A 21,561-nucleotide genomic window follows, 5' to 3' on the forward strand; every position below is an offset into this window, starting at 1 on the left:
AAACCTGGTATGGCAAAGTCACTTTCATACAATAAGTCTTTAAGGTAAAAAGCATAACTTGGGATCTAAAGGGTCATTACACAATGATGATAGGGACAATTCAGCAGGAAGGTGTGACTTACATTGGAGCTTCAGAATATAAAGAGGACAGGACTCTAAGAATGCCCAGCTTCTTAGAGTTTCTCTCCTAGGAAAGGCAAGTTAATATTGGCACCACACCTACTAGTTTCATAATCCCTGATCAGGGTGTATGGTAGTGAGATTAATGCGTTTCTCTTATCTCTTAGTTTCATATCAGAAATGGTAAAGGGCCAACTAGATGATGTTTAAGGTTACTTCCAAATTTAAAACTCTCCTGCTCCATGAAGCACTGGGCGGCCGGGCAGGGGGGCGGGGGGTGGAGTGTAAGTTAATTCCTAGGATTTCCTGAGCACACCTGTGAGACCTTAAGATGATACATCACTCCTTCCATTCATATTCTCCCAGACTGCTGGTTACGGTGAACTCAGTATTCAAAGTCAAGGCTGAGGTGCAGATGCCAGGAAGGTGCTGTGTGCAGTGCCTTCAGCGCCCATTGTAGTATATGATGAATTTAGCAGACGCCCTATAGAGATGAGAGAAACCCAGTGCTAGGGGACTGGTCCTGAGCCATACATGCCATACTACCTCACTCTTGGATAGGACCAGACTGATTTTGTTGGATGGTAACATTGAATCAACCTAGACTTTGTTAGGCAGATGCCTGTGGTTGGCTTCATGGGCCCAATCTCCTCAAGTCTAAATCAGATCCTCTCCTGGCTGGATGTTCCCCTTCAGGCAGCCCACGATCATATGTCTGTAATCGCCCTATGGAATAAGTAACTAAAGAAGAACATAAAGCACCCCAGTGTCTAGTGTCATATGTCTCATGCAGGCAGCATCTGTCATCGAGATGGAACAGTCACTTAGATTAAAAAGATGAATACCGTAACTCCTCAGAGAAAAAGTACTGGGTGCTGCCTACGTGGTGAACGATAGAGCTGCATCGACAGTGAAAGAACAAAAACCGATATAAAAACGACATCCAACAAAGTTAAATCAAGACTGATATTTACACCCACCCAAGCTAGTTCTCATGTCAAATACAGCATCTTGCATCACCTGGGATGGGGTCTCTCTGTACATACTACTGAGCTAGAAATTGACTTTGTTTGTTAGGAGTGACAGGGAAAGAGCTTTGATGATCATCAAGGATTTCCCACCCAGACTAGTTTGATAAAACAGATTTGGGTCTTTTACATGACCAAATCCTGTCTCGTTGTGAGATTACATTAGATTCAATAAAATAATAACAAATTATCATACATGGGCTTCATCAAAGTATTATTTTTTTCATTGTGTTTACCTCCCTTTTGAGTCCTCTCTTCTGCGTCAAAAATTTTCTATCTGTTTTGATTTTGAGGATGTGTTGAGGGGCAATTCCAAAGCCCTGGCCAGTGGATTTAGGATTTTGTACTGAGATAAACACAGAAGCAACAAACACATTTTAATCTAATTAACAACCACAGCCCTCTTTATATTTCATCCTCTTTGCATCCATTACTATGTTCAGCTTCCCTTTTTAACACATGGGATAAAATTGGACTATAAGAAAACAACGCCCATTGCAGGAAGTAACAAGATGTCCAGAGTTGGGGGGTAAAGGGAAGAAATTGTAAAATCACCTTGCCCTTTGCCTTCCAAAGAAGCAAACAGTGAGAATTGTATCTATACGAGTATTTCAGACACATCGGATTGATATAAGCTTTCATTTTTGGTCAAGCACTACTCAGAAGTATCTACTTTAAGTCAAGGATCTTCACCTGAGAGGAAATAGTTCATCTTAAAAAAGTATTTTTGTTTTGTTTTTATCTAATAAGAGAAACAAAATGACTGTCTAGGACCCAGGGCAGATTTTGTGAGTTCTGACCTGACTTCTGACGTTTCTCATTGCTTCTGATCAGGGTATGAGCGGTACAATGCCATGCGAGCTGACCCAGCACTTTGCTTCCTGGAGAAAGTCGGGATGCCAGATGAGAAGTCCCTTTCTGCAGAACAGGGTGTTACAGATGGGACCTCAGATGGGATTCCCGAGAGGTGAGAAGCTGCATAGGCCAACTGTGATGTAACATGTCATGCCACGAATCTGTGACCCCTTCCACATGGGTCTAGCACACTAATGGTCTCTTTCTCACAGTCTAGCTTCTCTCTTAAACCTTGCCATGCTGGGACAGCCTTCCACAGTGACTGCTTTGGTTACATCCTGTTACACCTCAGGCCTTTTCTTTGACTTGTAAGCACTCTGAACCAAGTACCAGCTCCTGTCCTTCATAGGTTCCCCAAGCTGCTTACCATCTTCGTCTCTTGGTCTTTGAAGCCTGTGGGGAAAGGGATCTACTACTATTCTTTATGCTCTGTGCTTTAATAGGTTTTCTTACAAGCACCATGGTTGCCAAATAGCTCCAAGGTGGTAGGTGATGCCTTTTTTCTTTTTTCTTTTAACTTTTATTTAGAGGCAACATGGATAAAGAAGACAACGCTGAAGACAAAGTAGATGGCCTCCAGAAACAAATGGTGAGTCAAATGTGTTGTCCTGGTAATCCCCACGGTCTGTAATATGAAGAGAGAAATCCTCATCCTACCAGTGGTCTTGGGGGATTCGATTGCATTGCATTTTCTGCAACATTTTATTATACAAATTGTCAACATATGACTGCATTGTACTTTCATTCTAAAAAACTTTTAATTTTGAGATAACTGTAGATTCTAGGTGTGATTGTAAGAGACAGTACAGAGTGATTCCCTATACCTTATATCCATGTCCTCACCTGGGAACATCTTGTTAAAACTAGAGTACAGTATCACAACCAGGTTGCTGACACTGATAAGAGTCTTGACATTTCCTGACCACAGAGATCGATCATGTTGTCCTTTTAGAGCCACCTCCACTTCCTTCCTGCCCTCACCTCCTTTTTAGCCCCTGGCAACCACTATCCTGTTGTCTATTTCTATAATTTTGACATTTTAAGAATATTATATAAATGGAATCATACAATATGTAATCTTGAGGAATTGGCTTTTATCACTAAGCATGACTCCCTGTAGGTTGTTGTCTGTAACAATAATTCATTCCTTTTTATTACTGAATAGTTTTCTGTGGTGTGGATGTATCACAGTTTGTTTCACTGTTCATCCCTTGAAGGACATTGAGTTGTCTCTAGTTTTGGACTATTACGAATACCTCTGTAAACATCTACATACAGATTTTGTGTGAACATACATTTCTGTTTCTCTGGGATAAATATCCAGGAGTATAATTGCTGGGTAATATGGTAGTCACATGTTTAGTTTTTTGGTTTTTTTTTTTTTTTTAAACTACAAAACTGTTTTTTTTTTCCAGAATGGCTGTTCCATTTTACATTCCCACCAGCAGTGTGTCCTCATCCTCCCTAGCTTTTATATTGTCACTTGTTTTTTCATTGAGCCATTCTGATAGATATATAGTGATATCTCACGGTCTTATTTTCATTTCCTGAATAGCTAATAATGTTTAACATCTTTTTATATTCTTAACTGCCATATATATACCTCTTCAGTCAAATGTTTCTTCATGTCCTTTGCCCATTTTCTAATTTCATTGTTTGTTTTACTGCTGATATTTTAGAGTTCTTCATGTATTCTAGACACTAGTCTTTTGTCAGATATGGTTTGCAAATATTTCTCCCACCCAATAGTTCATTTTTTATCCTATTCACATTGTCTTTCGTAGAATAAAAGTTTTTAATTTTGATGAAGTCCAGCTTACCAGTTTTTTCTTCTATGGATCATGTTTTTGGTATCAAACTGAGAACTCTGCCAAGATGTAGAACCTAGAGATTTTCTTCTATTTTTTTCTAAAAGTTTTTTTAGTTTTACATTTAAGTCTATGATCCATTTTAAGTTAATTTTCATATAAAAGCAAAGGACTAGATTGAGGTTTGTTTTCTTTACCCATCCACACCCAATTGCACTGGAACCATTTGTTTTTAAAAGCTATCTTTCTTCAAATGAATTGCATGTGCACCTTTGTCAAAAAGTCAGTTGGACATATTTGTGTGGATCTGTTCTGGGTTCTCTGTTCTGTTCCATTGATCTATTTATTATATATTCCTCTGCCAACAGCATATATATTGATTACTGTAGCTACGTAATAAGTTTTAAGTTGAGTAAACTGATTCATCTCATTTTTTTAAAAAATTATTTTAACTCTCTTGTTCCTTTGCCTTTCTATGTAAGTTTTAAAATAATCTTAGCTATTTCTACAAAAATTCTTGGGATTTTGATAGGAACCGCATTAAACACATGTCACTTTGGGGAGAATTTACATCTTTACTATTTATTTATTTTTTTATGATACTGAAGCTTACTGTATATCTTTTCCATTTATATGAGTTCTATGAAGTTTTTGTAGGTTTCTTGACATTTTCTATGTCAACCAACATGTCTGCAAATAGGGAGTTATATATCTTCCTTTCTGATCTACATGCCATGTGTTTCCTTTTTTCACTGTATTGCACTGTCTAAAACATCCAGCATTGTGTTGAATAAAGGTATGAAAGCAGGCATCATTGCCTCGTTTCTGCTAGTAGGAGGAAGGCATTCAATTTTTCATCGTTAAGTATAATGTTAGTTGTAGGTTTTTTGTAGATGCTCTTTGTTGAAGATGAAGATATTCTCCTGTATTCCTGATTTTCTGGGAATCTTTATCATGAATGGATGTTGAATTTTGTCAGGTACATTTTTTGTACCAGTTAATATGGCTGGGTAATTTTTCTTATTTAGCCTATTAACATGGTAGATTACTTTGATTGATTTTCAAATATTGAACCAGCTTTACATCCCTGGATAAATTGGGATAAACTTTGTTCATAGTGTATGGTTTTTGTTGTTGAATTCTATTTGCTAATATTTTCTTAAGGATTTTTGCATCTCTATTCATGAGGGATATTGATATGTGTTTGTCTTTTGGTACTGTCTTTGTCTGGTTTTGATTGAGGTAATGTTAACCTCATGAAGTGAAGTGGATGTGCCCTTTCCTCCTATTTCCTGGTGGAGGTTGTCTAGAATTGGTATTAATTCTTTAAATGTTAAGTAAGATTCTCCAGTGAAAACATCTGGACCTGGAGAGCCCTTTTGGGGGAGTTTTTAAATTATAAATAGTTGTCTGTTTTATATTGAATACATTGTGATTGCTTGTGTTTTTCAAGAAATTGATCTGTTTCATCTGAGTTGTCAAATGCATGTGTGTTGATTTGTTCATAACATTCTCCTATTATCCCTTGACGTCTGTAGAATTTGTAGTGAAATTCCCTATTTCATTCCTGGTATTAGCAATTTCCTTTTATTTACCTTGCTACAGATTTGTCTACTTTATCTTTTTTAAAGAATCAGCTCTTTGTTGCATTAATTTTCTCTATTGTTTTTCTGAGTTCATTTTTTTAAAGATTTTATTTATTTTTAGAGAGAGGAGAAGGGAGGGAGAAAGAGAGGAAGAGAAATATTGATTAATAAGAGATATATTAATAGGTTGCCTCTTGCACGCCCCTAACTGGGAACCCAGACTGCAACCCAGGCATGTGCCCTGACTTGGAATCGAACCTATAGCCCTTCAGTTTGCAAGCTGGCACTCAGTCCAATGAGCCCTACCAGCAAGGGCTGTTTTTGTTTTTAATGTCACTAATTTCTACTCTTTATTATTCCCTTCCTTCTGTTTGCTTTGGTTTTATTTTCCTCCTCATCTAGATTTTTGGGGTGGGCACTTAGATTACTGATTTGAGACTTTCTTGCTTGTTTAATGTATGCATTCAGTGCTGTATGTTTCCTCTCAGCATTGTTTGAATTTATGTCCTACAAATTTTACTATGTTGTAGTTTCATTTTCAGTTTAATGTATTTTTTAAAAAATTTCTCTTGAGACTTCCTTTTTGAACCATAGATTATTAGGCATGTATTATTTAGTTTCCAGTGGAGACTTATCCATTATTTTTCTGGTTTTGATTTCTAGTTTGATTACATTGTGTTCAGAGAGCATACTCTGTATTATTTCAGTTGTTTTAAATTTGTTAAGGTTTGTTTTATGGCCTAGCATATGGTCTATCTCAGTATGCTCCATGGACACTTGAAAAAATGTGTGTATCGTGCTGTTGTTGGGTGGAGTGTTGCATACATGTCACTTAGATTCTGTTGGTTGGAAGTGTTATTGAGTTCTTCTGTATCCTGGCTGATTTTCTGCCTAGTTGTTTCATCAGTTTTTGAGAGCAGGGTATTAAAGTCGCCAGCTGTAATTATAAACTTGTCTGTTTCTCCTTTCAGTCCACTCAGTTTTCGCTTTGCATATTTTGCAGCTCTGTTGTTTGGTGTATACACGTCTAGGATTTATGTCTTATTGGTGGATCCACTCTGCTCTCTTTATATACTCATTATGTAATGTCTCTGATAGTTTTCTGTGCTCTGAAGTGTACTTTATCTGATATTATTATAGCTAGTCCTGGATTCCTTGATTAATATTTGCATGGTATCTTTTTCTGTCCTTTTACTTTCAAATTGCCTTTATCATTATATTTGAAGTGACTTTCCTGCCAACAGCATATAATTATGTCATATTTTTTAATCCATTCTGCCAGTCTCTGTCTTCTAGTTGGTATATTAAGCCATTTACATTTAATGTAGTATTGCTACGTACAGGCTAAAGCATGACATTTTATTGTTTTCTCTGCTTTTTCTCTGTTTTGCTTTTCCTGTCTTACTCTGGGTTACCTGAATATTTTTTATGATTACTTTTTGATTTAGCTATATTTTTATAGCTTTTTAGTGGTTATTCTAGGTATTTTATTATATATACATAGTATATCACAGTCCACTGTTATCTTCATTTTACCAGTTCAAGTGAAGCATAGCACCTTCTAGATTCTGTCTTTTTATCCTTCCCAATGTATAATATAACTGTGTTCAATATTTCTTCTATATACATTTAGAATCATCAGGCATTGTTTCAATTTTTGCTACAACTGTCAGATATAATTTAGAATATGCAAGAAGAGAAGCAAAGGCTACTTTATTTACCCATATTTTTGTTTAGCATATTCTTTCTTCATGTCTGTTTGTTCTGTTCTGAGAAATTCCTGTAGCCATTCTTTCCGGGTATTTCTGCTAGTGATAGATCTTAGTTTTTCTTCACCTGAGAGTGTCTCAATATTCCCTGCATTCCTGAAGGATATTGGGTTGGCCAAAAAGGTTGTTTGGTTTTTTCCATAAGATGGCTCTAGTAGCACTTAGTTGTCTTTAACTTCATCTGAAACAGTTTTTGTTAGATTGTGCTGTGACAGCTGTCCTATCAGCATGAATTTTTTTTAAAAAAACTTACCAAAATTGGTAAATTTTTGTGTAGCCAATTTAATATTGAAAATGGAAGAAAATACACATTTTTAGCATGTGATGCCTTATTATTTCAAGAAAGGTAAAAACAACTGAAATGCATAAAAAGGTTTGTGCTGTATATGGATAAGGTGCTGTGACTGATCGAACTTGTCAAAAGAGGTTTGCAAAGTTTCATGCTGGAGATTTCTCACTGGATGATGCTCCACGGTTAGGTAGACCAGTTGAAGTTGATAGTCATCAAATCAAGCCATTGATTGAGAAAATCAACGTTATACCACATGGGATATAGCCGGCATAGTCACACTATCCAAATCAATAAAGTTTAGTGAAAATGAAAAGTGTGTCTTTTATTTTACAGAAAAAACCATATGGACTTTTTGGCCAACCCAGTATTTTCACTGGATATAGGATTCTGGGTTGACAGTTGGTGTTTTTCAGCTCTAAATGTTGGGCTACTTCCTTCTGTCTTTCATGGTTTCTGATGAGAAATCCGCTGTTGTTGATGTTGTTTTCCCCTATTGGTAAGATGTTTTTTCTCTCTTGATACTTGCAAGACTTTTTTTGGTCTTTAGTTTTCAAGTTTAACGATGGTGTTTTTGTGTAGATTTCTTTTGAGTTCATCTTACTTGCTTTTCCTCAGCTTCTTGAATCTGTAGGTTATATCTTCTGCCAAACTTGGGAAATTTCCACTCTTCAAGCCCTTCTTCCTCCCCCTGTAGGTCTCTGATGACATGAATGTTAGATCTATTGTTATAGTCCCACAGGTTCCTGAGGCTCTGTTTAATTATTTTTAAAGTCTTCCTCTCTGTTGTTTACATGGGGTACTTTATGGTTTTCTGTCTCTAGTTTTCTGATTCTTTTCTTTCTCCATTCTGCTGTTGAACCTATCCATTAAGGGTTTTTTAATTTGGGGGGGATTTTTTTGTTTTTACTTTTGTTTTTTGGTTATTGTATTTTTCATATTTAAAACTTCCCTTTGGTTCTATGGATTTTGTTTCTTTGCTGGAATTTTTTTTTTCATTGGTGGTGAGTGTGGATTACTTATTGATGACTGCTTTGCATTCTTTTGTCAGATAATTATAAAATCTCTGTCATTTCAGGGCTAGCATCTGTTGGTTATCCTTTTATATTCAGGTTGAGATCTTCCTGGGTCTTGGTATGATAAGTGATTTTTGAGAGGAACCTGGACATTTTGATTATTGTATTATGAGACTCAGGATCTTACAGAAAACTTCTGTTGTAGCTGACTGCCTCTGACACCTCTCTTTCAGGGGAACAGTGAGTAGGCACTGCACCACCTTTATACTACCAGGTAGGAGTAGAAAAGTTCATGTTCCCAGTCAGCCCCTGACGACACGCAGGGTTTTTTTTCCTCATTACTGCTGGGCAGGAATGGAAGTTCAGCTCTCTGTGCAGTCTTTGTTGACATCATGAGTGGGAGTGGGCAGCTCATTACTATCAGGGATGAAAGTCCCACTCCCTTTTGGCATTTTGACACCACCCCAGTAGGGGAATGGGGTTCCTTATTACAACATAACATTTTGTGTATTTCTAACTTGCCCTTTTCCTGGTCCTTTGGTAGAGCAGGCCTTTTTGGAAGGTGTTTTTTTTTGTTCATTTGTTTGTTTGTCTGTTTGTTTGTTTTTTCTGTGCACCGTTTGTCATTTCCAGCTAGCCAGCTTCTTTACCTCCAAATCTCGAATATGTAAAGCAGTGAAGAAAACCCAGAGAACTCAGCACTGTGTCATTCCTTGAGCCCCAGGATCCCTGGATGATTTGCTTTCTCTTTACCTTTCAGAGTTTCTTAGGATGTTTGTTTTATGAATGGTGTTATACGGTCCAGGGATGTATAGTGGTACCTAGAGTGAGAGATGAAGAAATGCACATCTCCCCGTAGGCATAAGTCTGCATTGCATTTTACCAATGCGTTTCTGGGACTTTGCATGAGAAGACCGAAACCCTACCAGGACTCAAGCACTGTTTACTCTGTGTTCCCGGACTTTGAGTAGTGGAGCAAATGCATCTATTAGAATTTCATGGATTCTGGATCCCAGAGGTTACTATTGCATTGTCCCCAACTTACTCCATTGCCAAAATAATCTTTCCTCTTCTGATCACCACCTGGAAGTTATCAATTCTTTTCTTTTGGTTCTAGTTTGGAGAATGTGTGATATTTACTTTGGCTTCTATCAGCTCTGAGTCCTGTATTAATAATAATGACATCACTTTTCTCAAAATAGGAAATAATTATTTTCCAAAACTGTGTTTCCATATCTCCCCCAAGGTTTGGGAAGCAGTGGATTGAAGCAAATGAGTGTGAAGATTCAGCCCCTGGACCTGAAGGAAATAGGGTTCTGGTCTTGATAATTGGGTCCCATCGTATACTGCTACTTTTTATCTGGAATTTGGGATATGTTTTCCCATGGAAAACAACTTTAGTATTATTTCATTTTCAAAGAAATGAAAGTAATACCTTATACTCATGTAGAACTTGACTCTTTCCAAAGCACTTTTTCCACTTGTTTCATTTGATTTTCATCTCAGCCATGTGAGGTAAACACTTCAGACGTCACTGCCCTCCTTTGAGGGCTGAACAGATTTGGGCCCAGGAAGTTAAAGAACTTTGCCAAATGCTCACAGCTATTAGATGATAGAGTTCAAACTAGATATGCTCTCAATATTCTGGCATTCTTTTTCCCAATCAACTATTCTTTTCACTGTCAAGAAAGTACAAAATATTTCAACTGACATACCTGTGCCATCTCCCAAGCATCAGCTTTTATGAAAGGGTAGCCACCAGGCCAGCTGGCTGGCCAGGCCCTGCTGAGAGCTGGTCACAATCAAGTTTACCTGCTTAAGCACTGCACTCAGCCTTTGATCTTGGAGAGCTCTGGGCACTGGGGTGGAGGTAGGGGGTGGTTTGAAGCAGAACTGGTAAAATAACTTGTTTTCTTATAGTAAGGTAAAACTCCTCTGGAACTACGTTTGACTCATTTATAAAATTAATGCCTGTATTATTTCTTTTGTTCCTCAAACCCCTAAAATCTGGGCTATAAATAGAATATAATCAAAAGCTGATTAAATAGAGAATGGCTTCCCCCAGACTTTGAGGTTGACAGATTATATAACAGATTATGCTCGACTTTTAGTCCATGTGCTAAAGTAACAAATACAGAACAGCCAACATTGGAAGCACACCTGCTGCCCTCTCACCCCACACCTCCTGCGCTGAAGATACTGGTTGGGTGTTCCCTACTCCCATTTCTGTCCTCAGACAGATCCGCAAGCAGGGTTAAAGAAGCCCAAAGAGCCTATCACCCATAACTAGGGTTATTTATCTGAATTAAACAGACCTGAGCATAGAAGGATTAACAGCTAATAGAGGGGAAGAATCTCAGCACTGCAGGGAGCCCTGACACATCTCTGAGTTTTCCAGCCCCTCTCCAACTTCGCTGTCAGGGGGTCACTCCAGGTAGGCTCACATACTTCCAGGAGTCCATGGGAAAAAGAGGATGAATGTGCTGCCTTCCAAGGAAGCCCCTGTCATTGTTGGGTGATACTTCCTTATGTTGACCCAGATATCTGGCTCTAGTTGGTTCCATAGATTGTGTCTAGTTTTCTTCGGTACTGTAAACAACAACTCTCTTTCCTCTCTGATAGTATTTTAGAATTCTTGAGGCCAGCTAGTAACCTTAATCTCTTTAAATCTCTTTGCAGGATAATCTCTCTACCTTTCTTCACATCACATCGTCTCCAGACCCCTCACAACTCTAGTGCCTTCCAGAACACACTGTGGCAGTTGTCCTCTTAAAATGTGGCGGGCAGAGGATCGTAGAATGTTAGTTAAAGGGGACATTCGAGATGATCTAGTTTACAACCCTTTCCCCAACCTCTCCCTGTTTTAATACCAAAAGAAGTTTGGTGAACAGATTTCAGATGCAGCTGAAGTCCATGAACTACAGAAACCTTCTAAAGCAGTCTAAAAGTTTACTTGTGTTTGGGATGGTTTGGAACCTAGAATTATAAATGAAATCTTCTCTACCAAACCTTGTATGTTGTGAGATTAACCTCTCTTTGAGCAGAAATAGGAGTGAGAACTAGCACAACTTTCACTCATATAGTCTTGTAATAGTGTGTCTTGTCCTTGCTCCGTAGCTGTGCTACTCCAGGTGCCTCTAAAACAAGGTCTTTGTGGGTGGGGATAGTGTCATCTGCACAGTGAGCTTGGGAAGAACTCTTTCAGGGAATACACCTGAAATCGTCTAATCCCACTGGGAGAAAATTTCGGTTAGGAACTGAAAAAATCACTCTTTTCTTATGAGTTTAGAGTTCAAGGGTTCTCTGAACACAAACAGTGGTATGTGCATGTGGACTACTTACAAGCTTACAAAGCATGTTTCCCCATCAGTTAGACATTTATTCTGATCCCCGTACTAGAAAAGAGGAAGCTCAAGTAGCTATTTTATTTTATTTTATTTTATTTTATTTCTTTACCTGAGGATACGTTTTTATTGATTTGAGAGACAGACAGACAGACATCCATTGCAGTGTTGCCTCCGGTATGCACCCCACCTGGGGATTGAACCTGCAACCTCTTGGTGTACAGGATGACTCTCCGACCAGCCAGGCCACACAGCCAGTGTTTAAATAATTTTAATCAACTGCAGAAAATGTCATGCTGGTTTAAGGACACAAGAGCAGTGTCTCCCCTGCTTGTATCTTTTTCTGAATCCCATGATCTTTCCATTTTATGTTATTGACATTTGATGTGTATTTCCTTTCCACATGAAGTTTATATAAGAGTAGTAGGATGCTTGATTTTCCTGCAAAATGAAAATCTCTGGGATCTTTTTAACTCCACCTTTGTACCCCCTGTTACCTCTACACAGGGAGTTCATCTTCCTCCTGGCAAACTCCTCTGTGTTCTTCAACATGAAGTTCAAGTCACCTCTTGGGTGTCTTTTCCCCTACCCGATTTGGATCTGGTAGAGTAGGTGATGCTTTCTTGTTTTTCCACTGTGTTTAGGAGCACTTATCACAATGCATAGCCAGTATTAATGTCTTCCATAACCGTCAGACGTGGGCTCTAGAAGGATAAGGGTCCCATCTTTTCTACTGTTGTAGCTCCTGAATCTAGCACAGGTCCATGGACTGTCCTTGTTTGCTAAATGGAAGAAGATCGCTCATCACTGTTAATTGGCCCTAGGGTTTTGTGTAAGAGCATGGAGGGAATTCTCTGGGTCTGCAGGTCCCATGGGACCTGCTGCCACTGCCACCACCTCTGCCCATGCCCAGACCCAAATAGGGGAGGTAGCCAGGCCTGGAGAATCAGCCGCAAGCAAGGGAACCTAGAATTTATGTTTCAGATAAGGAAGCAGAGCCCCATGCCCCCAGTGGAGAAGTGACGGCATGGAGTTAAGTTGCCCTTAGTACTGACAGGCTTTTGATTCAGTGGTGTGTCCGCCACCCGCCAGAGGCAATACTGCATAGTGGTTAGAGCTCATCCTCTGGAGTCAGACCTTCTGGGTTTCAATTCCATTCACCACTTAATAACTATGTATGTTAGATAAGATTATCAACCTCCCCATTATGCAATTCCCTCTTGTCTAATTCATTCCCTCTTGTCTTATTCATTATAAATGAATAGATGAAAAATGCATATAAAGTACAGTATCTGGCAACTTATTTGGGTCTCAGTAGACATTTGTTGCTGATATTGTTGCTGTTCTATTATGTTAGGAAGCCTTCCTTAGAGTACACGTTTTATTGAGCTGGCCAAAAAGTGCATTTAGTTCTTTCCGTAAAGTAAAAGACACATTTTTCATTTTCATCAATAACTGTATTGATTTGGGTATTTTGAATATGTCACCTATCTCCCACATGGTATAATGATTATTCTCAATTAATGGCTCGATTTGATCGCTATCCACTTCAATCGGTCTACCTGACTGTGGAGCATCATCCAGCGAGAAACCTCCAGCATGAAACTTTGCAAACCATTTTTGACGTATTCCACCTTTCGCAGCATTTTCTTCATACACTGCACAAATCTTTTTTGTGTTTCAACTGCATTTTTACCTTTCTTGAAATAATAAAGCATAATATGCTGAAAATGTTGCATATTTTCTTGCACATTCAGATTAAAATGGCTACACAAAAAGTTTTTTCTTTTAAATACATGCTAATATGACAGCTGTCACAATACAATCTAAAAAAATTGTTTCAAATGAAGTTAAAGACCACTAAGCACTACTAGAATCTCCTTACAGAATAAAAACCAATGAACTTTTTGGCCAACCCAGTAGAAAGATAGAAATACTGAGTGATTTCACCTAGTAATTGGGACTGCTTATTAGTATTCCCTCAGTCCCAGCTCCCATTTGTGGGCATTTGCTTTGTATCAGCAGATTAAATACTTTACATAAGTGACTCATTTGTACTTCACAGTCACCCTATAAAGTATTATTATCTCCATTTTTACAAATAAAGAAATGAGCTTGAGAGAGATCGAAACATCTTGCCCAAGGCCAGAGAGCAGTGGACTCTCAGACTCCAAACCTCATGTGTGCTCAAGATGGAGAAATTGCCTCTTGCAGTCCGTTTCCTTTGTTTTGACATTCTTTTTGTCAGTCTCTGGGACCCTTGAGTCTGAAATGACTGATTGACACCTCTTCGAAGATGAACATTTCTTTCAGATTGCCTCACGTAGGCAGAACTTGAGATGCCAAGTGTTAACGTAGGTACTCAGACTCTGGGCCTTCCCTGTGCTTCCGTGGCCCCAGTCTGCCCCCGCTGTACACAGTGCACACGCCCCTGGCGTGGTTGTTCTGTCAGGTATGGCATCTTTTTCACTTGGACTCCTGGTAAGCCAGCTCTTCTCCTCTTGTCATTTCTAGAGAGAGGGAGTGCCTCCAAGAGAGGGCAGGTTTCAGAAAAAGGGGCTAGATGCTTACTCACGAGGTCCCGACAGAAACCATGAGATAGACCGGAAGGGGAAGCGGGACGCCTCGCACCGAGCTGGGAGCCCGCCCTGCAGGTCTGGGGCGTGGCGGTGCCCACGGCAGCCTGCCCTGCGTCATCATAAGGAGCACGATAGCTCCGGCGCCTGACTCCCACCTTTTATGAGCTGCGGGACATTTCTCAGTCGGAAAGTGTCTGTAGTTATAAATCTCAGCATTCAAAGGCTCGCCATGGATGCTACAAGGATACTGAAAAATGTTCTCTATGGCAGGAAAGGATATAAGGCATGGCATGGTTGGTTATTTTGTGCTTATTTTTTAGCTACCTAAACAGCGGAAGGGGGATGAGATGGCGTATTTAAATGTGCCTTCGAAATGGTGCAGTGGGCCGTCTTGAGCTTTCCAGTGCTCACAGACGTTAGGTGGCAGGACACAGTTTGGGCCAAGGAAAAGAGGTTACACAGGTGTTTTCTGATTTTAGGTTTGTTTCTCTCTCCAAAACAAATGTTCAGCCGGACTGTCTTGTTGCTCTTTTTTCATAGCTAGTGGTTGAAAATATATGCTCTCATCAGACTACTGTGCTTGAAACCCAGCTCCGCCACTTACTAATGTGTGACCATGGGCAAGCCACAGACCCTTTCTACATCTTGTTTGTAAAATGTGGGTAGTAGTAGTTTCTACCTTGTGAAGCAGTCCTAGGAGATAAATGAGATGTCATATAAAGGGTTTTGTGTGGTGCTCAGGTAACACATAGTTCTCAGTGATGTTAGCTATTCTAGTGAGAAAGAAGTGCATTCAGAAAATGCACCTCACTCCTCTTCGCCTTTTCGGAGTTTTCTCTCTCAGGTCCTTCCATGGTACATGGGACCCAAGAGAGTGGTTAAAGTTTTAACTCTTGCCTATCGTAGGTGTCCATCCATTCCTGTTGTCCCTGGGGGGCTGGTCCCTGTGCTGTGTGCTTGTCCAGGAGGCCACAGATGTTTTCTGAAAGGGACCAGGGAGGAACTGTCCTGGGCTGGGAGCCACATACAATCTGTCACACATTCTTCTTTTAAAGTTCCATTCCTGAGACCAAGAAGGGGTTCGGGAAGGAACCCATTAGAGCCAGTTTGACAAACATTCCAACTTGGATAAGCTCATGCCTGTAATATTACTCCAGATCCATTTGGAGCCTCTGATCATGATTTTAATTTTAAATTTCTGGGATTTTGCACCATCAGGTCCCGTGCCTGGAGCAGTCATGTTTTAGGGAAATAACGTCTGTTGCTGTGAAGTAAGCTAACCGTAATGAATATGAGCGTGGTACTCTTTCACAACAAAAATGCAGGCGCAGCTTTTGTGAAATGACTCTTAAATTGAAAGTCACGATGGTAAAGCAAATATTTAAATTCACAGCTAAAAGAGTGCTTGTAAAATGTAATTGCCAGGGAGAACATTCAAGTTCATCATTCTTTAAGCTGCAATTTTCTACAGGCAGAATCATTCCACACAGTTTCAGAGGGGAAAAAATGCTTATTTTTAAATAAACTGCTTTCCGACTCTTTTAAAACTGTGCTTAAGTGAGCTTTATTTCTCAGGGACCATTTTGGTCTTTGAGATGTTCATGGACAGGAGATATCTCTTGTGGGGGTTTGCGCCTTCTGTATAAGCGCCGTCTGGGGTGGTTTCTTCTTGAGCTGCAGTTTGCTGATGGCATGCATGGCTTCATTTATCCCTAGGAGAGCTCCGGCGATGGAGGTGATGGCGTTTTTGGCGAAAAGAAGGATGATAGCCAGGCAGGTGAGAATATGTCCTTCTGAAGGCCAAGAAGAGTAAGGTCCTGGTTCATAGTCACGGAGTTCACATGGAATCAAAATGTGGTTTTTTAAGGATTTTTTAAAAAGCCAAGCAACCTGACCTTCCTCGAACTCTCCTGGAGTCACATGTGAAGCTGTAAGGTGGCTCTGGCAGGCTTCCTCCACCTGGCCTGGAAATTCAGGAGTGATAATCAGTGATCATATCTGACGTCCGAATGGAGTCTGAGAGAAACAAAGGAATCATAGTTTCATTGTTTTTTGTTTTTTTATTAATTTTTTGGTGAGGGAGAAAAGGTGGGGGCGGGGTTGGTTTGGTTTTTTGGTTTGGTTTTCTGGTTTGGTTTTCTGAATTCACATTTAACTGAGTCTTTGGCAGTTGGAAGGCCTGGCTGCACAAAAGCCCATAGTCCTCTATGGAGAAGGCCACAAAGGGTCTGCTTGTCTCCGGCTTGGAGCAAGATCCTCGAATCAGTTCTGCAGACAGTTTGCATTTGTACAGTAGCCAGCCACAGCCAAGCTGTTTCTAAAGTGAAACAGTAGCCTCACCAGCTATGCCTAGCCCCTGAGCTGATTAAGTTCTCGATTCACCTCGGTCTCGGCTCTGTTTGTAAATACTAATGTCCTCACTGATGTTTGAAGCCCAGGATGGCTCCGACCCAGACAAATCGCCCTGGCCAGTTTCATCCGCGCTCACAGCTCGGCTCAGACGGCTGGTCACTATTTACCAGCGCTGCAACCGCAAGGAGGTCTGCCGGCCTGAAATTCTGGGACCAGGTAACCAAGGATACTGGGTCCAGGAAGAGATGTTCAGGAGAACCTCTGAAATGGACCTCATCAACAAGGAAGCCCAAAAGAGGTAAAGCCAGTGGCCAAGAGGGCATGCTAAGCCGCCCACTGGGTAAAGGGGACAGATGGGAAAACTGGTAGCTGGAGGACAATTGTACTCCAGAATTAATTAGATCCAGCCTCCAAATGTTATTGTTTTCATTTGGAGTCCGATAAATGGGGAGTCCGATGAGATCTAGGACACCCTCTGTTCACAATTCCCAGACTTTTATGATTTTCCAACTTGACCCTCTTTCCTAAGTTGGGCCCCATCTCTGAGGGAGGAGTTTAAAACCCCATGCTGGGCAGAAGTGACAAGGGGCCTATATCAGACCGTGTTCTTTCAGCAGCAGGGTGACTAGTATGCATTGAAGCTGGCTTATTATTGAACCTGTCTTCTTATAGCTACCAGTCCTTGTCAAGCCTTTGAGAACAATCAGAAACCATAAAATGCCAGCCTAGAAGGAAAATATAAATTGCCAGGAATTACTTGCCTGTCTGAGAATTAGGCTAAAGACGGCTCAGAAGGCCAGCACAGGCTAGGAATGGCGCCACCCGAAATATTAGCGAAGCTGCAATTCTGAGTCTTTATATCTCTCCATCTCTCTGGCGTAACATCCAGTGAATTAAAACACCACTACATAGTACATTCAGTTACTTCTTTGCACTCCTTCTGGCTTTATGAAATTTGATAACTCGGGAAACATTTCTTCCATCTTTTACAGCTGCAAAGAGAAGAGCCAGAGCCCCTTCTTGCCTGCCTCTCACTCTTCCTCTGACCCCCTTGCCACACTGCTTATCTCATTCCCTTGGCAGGTGAAGAGTACGCTGCCCAAAGCCCCCCATAAAGACTGGTGGAGTATAATCGTTCAACTCCCTTGAGTCATTACCTTAATCCTACAGGATATAAAGACTAGAGATCCTTTGTGTTCTAGAGAAAATAATCGATACAGACAACCTGCCAGCATAACCAGGAAGCAAGCTGAGATGTGATAGGGGTCAGGGGAGGCGTGCAGCGGGCGGAGGCGCTTCCCTTCTGTGGATCAGTTCCCTTGTCTGTAAAATGAAGGAGGTGAATTTAATGGTCTGGAAGGTCCCTCCAGGATTCTGTTACTCTGGGATGTCATACATGGGGGGAATATAAGGCAAAATGTTTAACCGTAAACAGTATTATAAAAATATCTCCCACAAGAGGAAATAAACTAGGTACTTTCTCAGGCTGATAAATCAGGAGATCACAAATGTGCATACATGGTTTAGAAATTGAGGGGTAAATACCAGAAGAAAGCTGAACGGTTTGGAAGTCTTGTCAGATGATAAGCTATTTTCATTATAAGCCTCTCAGCCCAATTTAACTTAAATAAAAATAAACAATAAAATAGACATACTAGCCCTACATGGCTTCTTGACCTCACAGGCACTTCTAGTAGGCATTTAATAAGTTAGTTGTTGAGTTTCTTTTTTTTAAAGGAAGGAAAAACAGCTCACCCTCTCTTTCTGATTAAATCTCAGGTGGACAAGGAGGGAGCAAGCAGACTTCTACAGAACAGTGTCTTCCTTTGGTGTTGTTTATGATCAAGAAAAGAAAACTTTTGACTGGACACAGTTCCGCATTATTTCTCGTCTGGACAAGAAGTCGGATGAAAGCCTGGAACACTATTTCTATAGTTTTGTGGCCATGTGCCGGCACGTCTGTCGTCTGCCTGCATGGAAAGATGGTGGTGAGAAAACTCTCTGTCATGATATCCCAGATGAGATAAGGAAAAGAACATGCTTATTTTCAAGGGTCAGAATTATTTTTGGTATAGCTATAAAATGGGGTCTAGCTGAAGATTTCAGGTAAAGACAAGTGAGTGTTCACAAATTTAAGTCTCATGGAGATTTATCCTTCCATGGACTTTACACCTTCCTTATATTAAATCTTAATAACTTTATTTTGTCATATGTTGACTTGTAGCTAGAGAAAGGGAGTGACTGTCATTTAAACATCACATGATCCAATAGAGACCTTTTCTGAGAAATGTCCTCCTGGTTGGAATTATTTGCAGCAGCTTCCTTCAAGGCCCTCTTCAGCCTTGTACATGAACTTGCTTGGGCCCATGTGGCTCTATTTTAGGAAAGCTAAAACATACATTGAGCCAGCCGGCTTGGGTGCCAGGCTGTTGGCAGCATGCACAGATGTCCCATCTTTTGCCGCCATGTGACATGGTTGGCGTGTTTTCATTAGAGCCAGAGAGCTGGATAGATTGGGAAGGTCTGGGCCTTGGAGTCCCACTGACAAGACCTAGATTTGAATCCTGGTTCTGCCACCCTGAGCAGGTTAGCTTATCTGGCACTTTTCCTTCTCCTTAAAACAGGACAATGTTGGTACATCATAGAATTTTTGTGAGAACTAAATAACGTGTAAAGTACCTAGTGTGGAGGTACTTTACATGGTTACTGTTGGGAAAATAATCTTACTTCCACAGCGGAAGTTCTTGTGTTCTTCTTTGACCCTCACTGGGTCTGTCCTTGTTTCATAAAAACTTTCCATTCGCTCTCAGCTTTTCATTCCAGGCGGGGCACACACACCTGGGGCTGCAGTGCTGAGGAACTGGGAGTTAAACTGTGAGACCAAAGAGCAGGGGCTTGGGGGGCATCCAGGACCCGAGGGCTGCCTGAAGTGACGGACTCTCTGTTTGCCTTTCCAGGTCCCCCAGATCCCACCATCTATGTTGAACCTATCACTGAGGAACGGGCCGCAAAAACTCTGTACCGCATTGAACTGTTGCGGAAGGTCCGAGAGCAGGTGCTGACGTGTCCTCAGCTGCACGAGCGCCTCCAGCTGTGCAGGCCCAGCCTCTACCTCCCAGTGTGGTGGGAGTGCGGCAAGCACGATCGAGACCTGCTCATCGGCACCGCCAAACATGGGCTGAACCGCACAGACTATTACATCATGACCGACCCCCAGCTGTCCTTCCTGGACGCCTACAGAAACTATGCCCAGCATAAAAGACCTGACACCCAGTCTCCAGAAAGTCTCTGTTGCCTTTACCAAACCAACTCCAAACTATATGAATCTCTTACGTACACACAAGTGAGCAGGACTTCAGAGTCCCTTGAAAATGAACCTGAGAATCTAGGAAAAATAGAAGGTAGGGAGGATCCCCTCTGTCCACCTGGGGGCAGCTTGCCTGACATGACTTGTGAAAACTTTATTTCTAAAGTTCAGGATGTCATCTCCATCAGCCACGATGAAGGTCTGCTGCCTGAGTCCTTGGAGAGCATGGTGTATGGTAAGAAGGGGCTCAGCCGGGAGCCAGGCTCTCTGCAGGGGAGCCCGAGCACCAACACAGAATCCAGAACAGATGCTCTTGCCCTCTCAGCGAGCAAAGACGCGAACTGCCAGCCTGGTGGCCGTGAGGCAGAAGCAGCTTCAGGCCCCTCTCTCATGGACAGTTTAGAAGCAGGAGTAGCTCAGATGAACATTAAAAATGAGACTCATTTGTTGATGTCTCTTGCAAGAGAAGGGGACCTCTGCTGCAGGGAGGCAGGGCAGAGACCTGAAAGCATCGGGCAGTTAGAAGGCAAGTGCTTGGCTTCCCCTTCCTTGGATCAAGGAAATGAAAGTGGGTTTGTTGACATGTGTAACCTTAGTGTCTATGACTCCAAAAGAAACCTGTCATCTGAGCAACAGTTAATTGATTTATTAGAAAACAAAAGTTTAGAAAGTAATTTGATTTTGAGTCGGAACCATAGTGATGAGGAAGAGGAAGAGGAGGAAAATGAAGAGGAAAACTTGGACATGGCAGCAGGCATGAGGGGAGGGCCAGAGGCTTTGCCCCTGGCCCAGCCCACTTCTCATATGCCCAGTGAGAAGAGCCGAGGCTTCCACGCAGACGGAGCCAAGGAAGGCAGCCTGGAGGCCGCAAGCCCGAATGCCAGGCTGCAGGGGGCCTTCCCCTCCGCGGCCTGCCAGTGCCACTGCAAACATTTGGAGAGGTGGACCCGTGGCCTCGAGAATGGTGAATTTGAAGTGGAGAAGCCTAAGGGCTATAGCCCGGATCTGTACAAAAGCAAAACTAACAACATCACAGTGGAGGGTGAGCTCACTGCTCTTCCATCAGAGCCATTTCAAGTGAAGCATGAACTTTTAAAAGAACCTTGGAAAGAAAGTGCAGAAGGGAAGAAAGGTTTCCCTATACATCCTCCTGAAGGAAGCGAGCTCAAGTCAGAAGACATGGATTTTGAGAGCAAAGATGATTATGATAGAGATGGAAACTGCCATGGTCAAGGTACAGTATGCGAGACATTGTAGTATTTTGGAGAAACCAATTCTTACATGGCGGGAGGGGGAATGAGGGGGCAGTGGTAAGAGCTGTACGGCTTCTGAAACAGACCTACTTACACTCACCATGTGTTTAAAACCAAAGGTCCCAGGCCTTGGTCTGAAAATGAGACAGCAGCTTAACTCTGATCATTCCAGAAAAGTGAGGAAGGTTGTAGTCAGCCATGACACCTTTGCTGCATCAGCCATGTGATTGGGGTGGGGTTGTGTGCTTTTTATAT

General features: G+C 41.3%; 1 protein-coding gene across 2 annotated transcripts in view; it reads left to right on the plus strand.

Moving 5' to 3' along the window:
- CHD6 (chromodomain helicase DNA binding protein 6) overlaps positions 1-21,561 on the plus strand; it is a 173,705-nt gene that overhangs the window by 134,798 nt on the left and 17,346 nt on the right. For both annotated transcript variants that reach the window (XM_054573731.1, XM_054573730.1), the window contains 6 exons: positions 1,983-2,115; positions 2,532-2,592; positions 16,111-16,171; positions 16,828-17,044; positions 18,526-18,734; positions 19,704-21,287. In XM_054573731.1, the coding sequence (XP_054429706.1) occupies positions 1,983-2,115; positions 2,532-2,592; positions 16,111-16,171; positions 16,828-17,044; positions 18,526-18,734; positions 19,704-21,287 (2,265 nt within the window). The remainder of the gene's footprint in view (positions 1-1,982; positions 2,116-2,531; positions 2,593-16,110; positions 16,172-16,827; positions 17,045-18,525; positions 18,735-19,703; positions 21,288-21,561) is intronic.

The sequence above is a fragment of the Pteronotus mesoamericanus genome, unplaced genomic scaffold (assembly GCF_021234165.1).
Source record: "Pteronotus mesoamericanus isolate MK-2021 breed Mesoamerican mustached bat unplaced genomic scaffold, CSHL_Meso_final contig_25, whole genome shotgun sequence".
NCBI classification, from domain to species: domain Eukaryota; kingdom Metazoa; phylum Chordata; class Mammalia; order Chiroptera; family Mormoopidae; genus Pteronotus; species Pteronotus mesoamericanus.